Source organism: Pimephales promelas, chromosome 18 (assembly GCF_988280905.1).
Source record: "Pimephales promelas chromosome 18, fPimPro1.hap1.1, whole genome shotgun sequence".
Taxonomy (NCBI): Eukaryota; Metazoa; Chordata; class Actinopteri; order Cypriniformes; family Leuciscidae; genus Pimephales; species Pimephales promelas.
This window is the reverse complement of record NC_142786.1, coordinates 29521763-29533226: the sequence shown is the minus strand read 5'-3', so window position 1 is coordinate 29533226 and position 11464 is coordinate 29521763. Positions and strand designations below refer to the sequence as shown.

General features: G+C 36.5%; 1 protein-coding gene across 6 annotated transcripts in view; it reads right to left on the bottom strand.

Moving 5' to 3' along the window:
• Positions 1-2122: 2122 nt before the first annotated feature.
• nrsn1l (neurensin 1-like) overlaps positions 2123-11464 on the bottom strand; it is a 404164-nt gene continuing 394822 nt past the window's right edge. For 5 of the 6 annotated variants that reach the window (XM_089123359.1, XM_089123357.1, XM_089123360.1 and 2 more), the window contains 2 exons: positions 5764-5950; positions 2123-4201 (listed from right to left, as the gene is read on the bottom strand). In XM_089123359.1, coding sequence (XP_088979485.1) covers positions 3800-4201; positions 5764-5950 — 589 coding nt within the window. In that variant the 3' untranslated portion in view covers positions 2123-3799. Of the gene's footprint in view, positions 4202-5763; positions 5951-7436; positions 7544-11464 lie in introns of those variants that run through there. The other variant, XM_039681109.2, reaches the window with a different exon arrangement.

The window sequence follows — 11464 nt, the reverse complement described above, 5'->3', positions numbered from 1 at the left end:
CCATTTCACAAAGCTTAAATCATCTCAAACTGACCTCAAAGCACACTATACTGTTCACTAAATGGCCTCCACAGGCACCAGATCTCAATCCAATAGAGCACATATTGGGATGTAATGGAAAGGGAGATTCACATCATGGATGTGCAGCCGACAAATCTGTAGCAATTGTGTGATGCTGTCATGTCAATGTGGACCTCTGAGGAATGTTTACAGCACCTTGTTGAATATATGCCACCAAGAATTAAGGCAGTTCTGAAGGCAAAACGTTTGGAGTTCATTTATTATTACTATTTCCATAGCTAGTTAAAAACATCAAACTATGAAATTGAACAAATATTTTGAAAAAAATAAAATAAAAATTCCTTCATTATCTGGTAACCAGCAACTTTGAATGAATGAATGACATGCAGTTTCAACAAAAAAAATAAAATAATCTAAAATATTTTTAGGCATCATGAAGAAAAATAATTGAATATAATTCAATAATAATAATAATAAATAGTCAAGTGTTGTCAAGTGTTTTCAAAATCGGTGAAATGTGCAACATACTGTTTGCATTGCTAGAGTTACAGACATAATTCAGTATCTAGAGGATATAGAAAACAGCACTTGTCAGATGTTCCATAATAAAAAATAAAAATGTAAAAATATTCTAAGAGTGTTTTTTAACTCTGTATCTGTTAATGTTACATGCTATCTCACATTCTTAAATAAAGCATTAGAAATGTTGCATTTTAGAGTCTTTTATGGATAAATAGGAATAGGCTCTTTATTGTGGTTTGAAACCTTAAGCGTATCAGCATCACTCAACAGAGCCAAAAGTTCATAGGTTCAATGAATTTCTGCTGTGTGCAGTTTCTCACAGCAGTGAGTCATTTTCCACAGCTCAGTCAATGGAGCATGTCAGTTTCATCTCATTTCCCCTCCTCACACTGAACAGACTGCTCTAGTGTCACAGACCCTCCATGTGTCCGCCTGTCTCTCTACTCCATGCAGCCTGAGCTTAGATACTCCAACTCACACACAGTTGTGAGTTGTTGGTTAATGACATGTAGTAAGGCACCCGAGTGATGGATGTATTGAAAAACTGACCTGCCTGCTGACCTACAGTAAAGGGATAATTCACACAAATATAATGTGATCATTAAATTATCATTATAAAATTGCATGATTTTCTTTATTCTGCAGGACACACACAAAAAAAAAAAAAAAAAAACATTTTGAAGAATGTTTCAGCTGTCTGTATTTTGAAAGTCACTGGGACCAAAATTAACTCTGGTCAATATTCCAATTCATTGTACAGAGGAACCTTAAAAAGAACCTTTTGTGCAATGGAAAGGATCCATGAATGTTTGTTAAAAGTTCTTTGTGGAACCATCAATGCCAAGAAACAAATCTTTATTTTTAAGCTTTGATTTAACATTTCATTAGGCAGAAATAAACTTAGACCTTAGAATGTAGATGCACCACCATTGGTACCACGACTAACCGACATCTGATCACCTAAACCCTATTCCAAACATTAACAAAATATACAAGTGGGCAGTTTATCCTGCATGCTAGGGCCTATTTTCAGTAAGCACACATCAACACATTCATCTGATTTGGATTTTCTAAACAAGCATGTGTTAACAAGCTGCTAACACATTTCAGGCATCAAGCACATGACCTAAAGCTGAAGACAAACAACATTTCTTCCCATCTCACTCTTGTTTTCCGGGTAAGCGTAGCCGCAGAGGAGTGAACGATCCTTGATGATGGCTCTACATGTGTGGAGCACTGGTTAATTGATTGTTAACAGCCCACGTACTGTGAGCTATGACTGTTATATGAGAAGGTGACTCACGGCGAGCCCTCGCGAGACAAAGAAAGAGGAAGAACGCAGTTTTGTGGAAGCAGGGAACAGAGCTGGGATGAGTCATCGCTGTATCTATTTACAGTCACTCAAACGATCTCAGATAGACAACGCTTTGCAATATGAAAAGAGGTGTCTGTTTTTCATAAAAGATCACACCTTTCTGAGTGTGGCTTTCATTTCATTCACACCATCAATGAATGAAATGGTGTAGATGAGGATGATCTTTCAGAAAAAGAAAAAAAAATACACCAAAAGAGAAGTGGATTAAGTATGCTGACATTGATTTATTGGGCTTGTTTAGAGAAGAGCATTTAAATACATTAACATAATGAGACAATAAGACTGTAGACAATTAAGGTGTTGTGTACAGTGAATCCCATTTAGCCTCTCACATTCTATATAACTGCAGCTGATGAAAGAGTAAGATAGAAATACATAGCAGAATATCTGATAGACAAGATGTCGGGGATCCAGAAATAGAAACGTTAAGAGTAGATTTGTTCATATTACTATGACAGACCTGCATTTTCTACAGTGTTTGCAAGGCAGCATTGTATTGCTATTCCTTAAACATTGTGATTGTTTTTTTTTTTCTAAACAACCTCTTCCTAAATTAACATACTCCAACTTGTGCTCAAAAACATTAGCATTCCAAATGACATAACAGTAACATTGTAAAGTATTACCATTTAAAAGAACAGTTTCTTGTTTGAATTGTTGTAAATTTAATTTATTGCTGTGATGGCAAAGCTGAATTTTCAGCATCATAACTCCATATGATCCTTCAGTAATCATTCAAAAATCTGTTTTGTTGCTTGTGAAACATTTCATTTTATTATCAATGTTGAAAAAAGTTGTGCTGAAACCATGATTTTAAGGATTTTTGGTGAATAGTATATACTATACTATACTATACCTTTTGATCAACTTAATGCATAATCGCTGAATAAAAGTATTAATTTATTTATAAATAAATAAATAAATGCTTTCTTTTGCTGCCTTGCAACCACTTAGTGGCTGTTAATTTGATCAATACTGAAATGTAGAAAAATACAAAACTTATTTCGAACCACAATTATACAAGGACAACAGATGGCACAGGTTTGCTCTACTAATAATTAAAGAAGTAGTTCACTTTTAAAAACAACTTTTGCTGATAATTTACTCACCCCCATGTCATCCAAGATGTCCATGTCATTCTTTCTTCAGTCGAAAAGAAATTAAGGTTTTTGATGAAAACATTCCAGGATTTTTCTCCATATAATGGACTTCAATGGGAACCAAACAGTTCAAGGTCCAAAAGACAGTTTTAGTGCAAACTGCAAACTGTTCAAAGGGCTTTAAACAATTCCAGACGATGAATAAGGGTCTTATCAAGTGAAACGATCGCTCATTAAAAAAAAAAAAAAAAAAAAAGTTTAAGTTTTATCAGCTCAAATGGTCGCCTTGCTCTGTTCTGTGATGCGCATCCGTGACTCTCCTGTTCGAACTTGTTCATCAAAATGAACAAATCTTTTTTTTTTAATGAGCGATCATTTCACTTGATCAGACCCTTATTCATCGTCTGAAATCATTTAAAAGCCCTTTGAACAGTTTGCACTGAAACTGTCTTTTGGACCTTGAATCGTTTGGTTCCCATTGAAGTCCATTATATGGAGAAAAATCATGGAATGTTTTCATCAAAAACCTTAATTTCTTTTCGACTGAAGAAAGAATGACGTGGATATCTTGGATGACATGGAGTGAGTAAATTCTCAGCAAAAGTTTTTTTTAAAAAGTGAACTACTCCTTTAACAATTTAAGGCTCTTATCACACAATTATCAAACACAAATAAGTGTTTGATAATTGAACACACCCAAATTTGTCATTGAAATAATCAAGGAGCTTTTTCTGATTGTTTTGACAGCGCTCTTGAATGGGCGAGTTGTCAAAAAGCTCTTTTATGAGCACTTCTGAACTTTATCGTCCCTAGCAAGAGGAGATACTACTCCTTCACCAGAGCCCGGGCTGGGAGGCTTCATTACAGGGTCTGCTGGACTTCTCATTGCACTCACGACTTTGGTCCCCCCCTTCTGGTCTCCTCTTGAGTCTTCCTTTTTTGTGGGAGTTGTGGAGAAGTTAGACGTCAGGATTCCACCTGCCATCAGAACCCCGCCCAGAGTGAGAAGCCCCGTCCCGACCAGAACACATATGTGTAGCGAGTGATTGTGGCGCATGGCCTGGTGGTCCACGAACAGCAGTTCGCCTTCACCGAAAGCCTCAATGCGAGTGGGGATGGCATAGCCCACAGTCATGATCACCAGCCCCACTGTCAGTAGCACGACACCAACCGCAAGTGTGACCTAAGAGCGAACAAAAGAGTGTTCTTCATTCTCTTGCAAGCGGTTAACCACAGCCACAGCTTTTCAAGGGTGAGTAATCTATCTATGTCCGTCAAATAAACAACCACACGGAATAAATAACTTGAAGGGGCACTTAGCAACTCTAGTCATTTCTTCACTGATTTTCACTTTTGTTGTCGCATGTTTTCTCATTGAGCTCCCCCAGCTGTGCGGCGTATATTCTCACAACACTGTCATAAAAAAACTCACTTGCAGCACCTTCCTCACGCTTTTTCTACTTCTGCTCATGTGCATTTGTTATTATCAGAGTCGGCCAACTTTATGGTGTAATACATCATACACAGTATCATAGAATTATGTTGAATTGCCATAAAGTTATTTTATTACGTTATTACGTAATAAAGTTATTACGACTTATCAGGCCAATTCTATAGGGGGAAAAAAAAAACTTTCCCTCCCTCAGAACAGTTTAAATCTCACAATTCTGACTTTATATCTTGCGATTCTGACTTTATATCTTGCGATTCTGACTTTATATCTCACAATTCTGACTTTATATCTCACGATTCTGACTTTATATCTTACGATTCTGACTTTATAACTCACAATTCTAACTTTATATCTCACAATTCTGACTTTATAACACGCAATTCTGACTTTATATCTCGCAATTCTGACTTTATATCTCGCAATTGCGACTTTATATCTCGCAATTGCGACTTTATATCACGCAATTCTGGCTTTATATCTCGCAATTCTGACTTTATATCTCACAATTGCGATTTTATATCTCGCAATTCTGACTTTATATCTCGCAATTCTGACTTTATATCTCGCAATTGCGACTTTATATCACGCAATTCTGACTTTCCATCTTGCAATTGTGAGAAAAAAAGTCAGAATTGTGAGATAAAAAGTCGCAATTACCTTTTATATTTTTCATTCTATGGCGGAAACAAGCTTCCATGGTTAGCGGTCGTGGGCGGAACATGAGAAAATATAAACAGCTTGATTATTGAGAGGGTTTAGGCTTTTTGAGGATTTAAAAAAAAGATTTTTTTTTAATTGTATGGTGGTTGTGTCCACACACTGCAAAGGCACAAACACCATATAAAAGTGAATGTTGCATCCGATGACCCCTTTAAGGACTACAACAAACTGCTTGTAGGGATTACAGTGAGCTTCTTCACGGATTAGTGACATCAGTTATACAAGTTATACAAGATATTTTTTTTAAAGCAAGTTTAATGTAATTTACGTGACTTAAACATCCAAGTTGATTGTACTTAAAAATTTAAGACAGCAGCTTTTTTTTTTTTCAAGCATTGGTTAAGTTTATAACTTTTGCAAAGACCAGTCAAGACAGAAAAGTGCCTGGTGGTTAGTGATTGACAGTTTGTGTGTGATGTGAATCTGACCGTGACTAGCTTTTGATGGACATAAGTTTCAAAACAGCATAACACATTCTGAAAGACCAGACGGGGCAAAGTGTAGTCAATCGAATTTGGTTTTGGACTCAAGCAAACATGCTAGTGAAGTGCAAAACACAACAAAACTGATACCTTCCAGAAGCCTGAGCTCCACCGCAGCAGTGATCTCTGGCCCTGAAAGTCCTCCTGCTGCTCCCTCATTGAGGCTGTGCACTCCTCGTAGAAGTGGTGTAAATAGGAGCGCACTCCGAAAACATGACAGCCAGTGTTGACCGCGTGACCGGACCCACAAACCTCAGAGCAAGAGGCCATCTCAGACCTGTGATTACAACCACACATCATTACAGACAAAAACACAAGACATCACAAGGCAACATATTTTAACCTTCTTAGATCGAGTTATATAACAGTTTCTTGGCAGTATCCATGCTTGATGGTGTAGAAGTGAAAAACCACCCACTGATACCTTCTCACCAGTCATCAACACTCTCAAGAGCATCATTGAATGTAATTCATAATATTTCATGCCTACTTCAATTTGCATGCTATATACCCATAGATTCTAATATGGTACTACCTAATGATACGTTACATTTAACTGTACACTTAACTACGCTATACTCTTAAATTGTAGATTAAAAATGCAGTTTAAACAAAGAGTTTATATGCTTTATAATTAAGCTTATTTACCTTCTGAATACTCTGGAGGTAGCCTACTGTAAATGGTTCATTAGCTAAAACTGAATATCAGAATAATGAACACAGAGGTTTAAAAAAGGGAATAATGCAAATTGGTTCATAAATCATTTGCAGATTAGTCGTTCATATGCAAGGCATGGCGCTATTTTTGGTTGTTGTGGGGCAATTTATTTCACCCCAAAGAAAACATTGACTGGAATGTACAAGTTGTATACATAGAAGCATATATAATATGTTGTAAGAGTATTCACACACGTTTCGTCTAATATATAAATTGTAAACAATTTTCATAAATTGAGTTGGACTGATGAGGTAACCATAGCAACAGCAGCAGACCACAAAGATCATTATCAGACAATTATATCAGAGAACATAAAATCGTTCTTCGATCATAAAGTGAATGCACATATCACAAAAAGTCTAACCGCTCACGAGAGGCAAATATAATTCCATAAAGCAAATCCCGTTGGCTCTTTATTTGTAGCACACCAGCTAACCGGTTTGTGCATTCAGTGAATCTACCTTGCATAAATGTTTACATTATCCCATCTATGACAAAGTGTTTAAGAGAACGACTCACTATGCATGTTTATGCACAATTATGACAATTATTGTGCAGCAAATATCAATCATACGACGTAACTGCTTCCATGACATTCAGAACAGTCAATTCGTTTTCTTATCTATTTCTGATTCTGAACAATCACATCCAGTGTCGTATGAGCAAACGTTTATGCAAATAGGATTGTACTACAGAATCGTTATATTTACTGCGATTAAATCAGGCGGATCCAGAGATGCTGAAATATTGGAGACAGACAGCAATAAACATGTCAATAAAAGCCAAGTGAATAAAGAAGATTTAACGAGTCAGAGTAATTATATAAATCACAATGGCAACAGTACATTAAAATGCCACAGGCAACGGATATTGCTCATTCGTCGCTATTAAAACTCATTTAAATGACACACTCGTATTAGGCTGATCGTGTCCATAATGTCTATGATATGGCGCTTGCCAAGAAAAACGACAGGCTGACCTATCTGTGCAAATGCAACATTTTTTTTGAAAAATCTATAATAGGTCAAATAAATGTGGGTACTACCGAATGTTCAGTAATCGATCCTTGGTGCTTGTTTTCGTGTCTTCATCAGCCAAAGTTTGCATTTGCTGGAGAGCGCACAATGCGCATGCGCTGCTGATCTTCACAGCACATCAAACACTCACTGTATCTTTCCCGTTTTATTTACAATTGCGACATCTTCGTTAAAAATAAACAACTAAATAGAAAAAAAATACAATAATAACAATATCGAGCACTTGATAAAGTCACATTTTAGAGCCTCCCAACCTGCACAACAGAGATGTTTGTTCATTTCAAGGTGAACTCGAAATGTTCTTCATATGTTCTTCATAAGTTCTAGATGCTTCCAAATACATTTTGTGAGTGTTTTCCTCAACAAATTTTAAATTAGATAGATTTTGGGAGTTTGGCCAACAATTGCTTAGGCTAACCAATGGTTAATCAGTCAATCAATGTTGATTATACAATGAGAAATCTGTTATAGCTGAAATCATAGTGGCATATAGGCTGTGTGATTTGAATATGTTAAAAATAATTTTTAGTATTTTCAAACCATAAACATTAGTTTAAACATTGGCTTTTATTTGTATACAAAATGATACCACAGTCTAATTTCAAAGTAGAATTTCACTGGCATTTTACTAAATTGTAGGTACACGTGTTTGGTAAATTGAACTTTCACTTGGGAAAGTATCAATGTGATAAACTATCACATGTGTGTTTGTCAGAATGCAAAACATATAGCGTGGTGACTGTGTGTGCACCTTTTCCCCCAATAATTATACAGAATATGTCAATTAATAACACCCATTTTCATATTAAAAGTTATTTAAGCCTACAGCTATAAATTGTTTTTTTTTTTTTGCTCCCTGCCTTTAACTTTGAGGACCATAAAGAGAGAAAGAGATGTGTTTTAAGTGCTCTCGGAGCATTTGTTAGCGTTGAAACACCATAAGCCATGTTCAAGGTTGTACATCTATTGTGAGGCTGCGAATGATGGAAATTACATTTTTGTAAAAATTCCACAAACTCATCTAGTAGACCTTATGTCTGCACATTACAGCTAACCTTTGGATATGTTTTGTATGCTTAGAAAAGTGGATGTCCTCACATGACAGGTTATGTTCATGTTAACACACACACTTCAGTCAATAAGTGTTATTTCCAAGGTTACACAAACAGATAAAAGAGGCATTCAGTATTTTCAAAGGGGCTTATGTGTAGAGAGACATTTTCCGTGTGGAAGTATTTCCTTACAAGTGTGACAAAAGGTCAGTAAATAAAAAATAAAAAAACGGAAAAAAATGTCTTTGTATAGGCCTACCAATCACGTACAATTCAAGGACTTAAAGGCATAGTTCACTTTGAAATACATTTTTGATATGTTTTAGCTTACCTCAAGGGCATCCAAGAAGTATTTTTAATTTTGACATTTTTCGGTCAAACCGTTGTTGTCTGTCAGTCATAAAGGTAAAACTTCCGAAATCTCTGTGTAAACATTGAGTGACGTACACACGCAAGCGATCACTTCAGTCAGAGAATGGCACTGGCTGGTTACTTCCGGTTTCTGGACTGGCTGCAGTAACACGTCTCTGTCCATGCGGGGGCGCTCGCGGTCGAGTGCAGAATGAATGGGAGTCTATTGGGTTTCACCCCCAGAAATCCACTTTTCTCAGGATGTAATTTTTTGTCAAGTAATTTGAAAGTTGCTAAGTTAATACACTCAGCTGAAAATTGCATTTTTAAGTTCACTTATCTGTTCTAAATATCCATTCAAAAATGTGATGACATCACACAATAGCAGAATGCTAGCGTGTTCCGGCCAACAACGGCCACTCGTTTATTCGACTTTTGGCCTATAATCTATACTTCCGGAATCAACAATAAAATCTATGTTGATTCAACGACAAGCAGGTGAAAGAGACACATTTAGCCGTTTAGCTCCATAGACTCCCATTCATTCTGCACTCCAGTGGAATTCTAATGGAACTGCAACCAAGATGATACACAATGGGGCTAATAGGAAGTGCCAAGGCTCTCCGTTAGATGGGCTCTGGTTCAGTTCGGTTCAGTTGGATATCTGATTCAGATCAGTTGGACATGGCTGTTAACAAGAGGTAAAATCGATATAAATACTGTTCGTTTTCTCACACAAACCGCTCGTTTCGTGTCTTAGGCCATCAATGTGTACTTACATTTACGAGTCATTAAATCATGTTTAATTTGGACTTCTCTGTGCTTGCTCTTTGAAGTGGACCCCCTGCATTATATGACTGACAGACAAGAACGGTTTGACCGAAAAATGTCAAAATCGAAAATACTGTGGAAACAAAGACACTTACATCTTGGATGCCTTAGCTTGAGGTAAGCTAAAACATGTCAAAAATTGAACTATCCCTTTAAGCATCCTTCCTGTTTTGTTTTGTTTGTCTCTTTTTGTACAAAACAAACGATTGGCTATACAACGAAACAGGTTGTAGGCTAAACAAGGTGAAGAAAACGAGATTCGTTTTCCTGTGGTAGGCTACATTTGAGAGACAGTTGGACCTGTCCATGGTGCTGAAGCTCCAGAATGACAGCTGTCTACCACTATATACAACGAGATTAACATAAACTCTTTTCACTAGAAGCATTGATGAAGAAAAACACGATGCAGTCATTTTGCAGTCTTTCTTCACCAACTTGTCTCATACCTGGCTTTTTCCATAAACATAGGATGTGAATATTTAAAGTGCGGGGGCGAGCAGCAGTCCCAGAGCGCGCAGATAATGTGCTCATTATGTCGGTGAGGCGGCGAAGCATAAACGCTATCAATGGCAATGCCATCGTTTCCCTCTCACCCGTGATATACGATGCGCTAACACGGCTGGCGTCGTGTGGAGAAGCCAACGGAGTTCAAAAAGTCAAGAGACGCGTCTCCTGATGTAGCGTGGCCCAGACGGTTCGCCTGCGTGCCAAAATGGAGAAGTTACATCATCTTAATGGTCAAACAATGGGCCGTTGCGATGAATAAAACATGTCATCTCAAACTTGCCTGTTTCGTGGGGGCTGAGGTAAACCCCGCGTCCGAGTATGCAATAGTATGCAAAAGCTGTGTCAAATGGTTGTCAGAATACGAAGTGGTCATGATACAGTTAGTGAACAGTCCTGTGTGCAACCAGAGGAAATTTTGCTATTAAATGAGGCAACTGGAGCTGAGAAGCCACCGGATTTTAGAAGTTAAAAAATAAAAATGGCAGAGACAGCTAATTTTTTAAATGTAAGAGGGCTTCATTTTTTTTTTTAAATGTAAGTAATTTAAACATTCAGGAATGTCAAAGTATCAACCTAGATATTAACTAAATATGCGTAGTGTGATCATTTTTTAACAAATTTGCAAACTTGACATTATTACTGCTTCATTCTACTTTCTGTCATGTCAGAAATCATCGATTTTGATTATTATTACAATTAAGAGTATAATAAAACACTCCTTACCTGATTTTGGTGTCTTTTTAAAAATATATTATTATTATTATTATAATTATTATATTATTATTATTATCATTTTTTTATCTTCCTTTGGAGAGGGTTGATGGGAGGGAGAACAGGGTGGAAAAAGGTTTACTGTGTTTTACATGATTGTTATTCAGTATGTAATTTTATGTAAACTGAAAAATTAATAAATACATATTTGTAAAAAAAAAGAGTATAATATAGTAGATAATAGATAGTGAATATGAATAGTTTGCCTTTGTGTTGTATATCTTAGTTAACTAGAGTACTCCTCTTTACTGTGGCTTTTATCTTGCTCCCTGTGGCACCATTCCCTGTATAACTATTTTGGACTAGTAATTTCATTAGCCTATGTAAATTGGTATGCAAATTTATTTAATTGTTTCTTATTTCTTTTCTTTTCAGGGTTACATCTAACACCAAAATAAACTGTACTACACTGAACAGTATGTGCAACTTTGTGTTAGGATGTACATTGTGTACATTGTTTTTGTGGGGAAAAGTAAAATATATTTGTTACCTTATATTTGTGCGTTCTGAGTATAAAACAATAT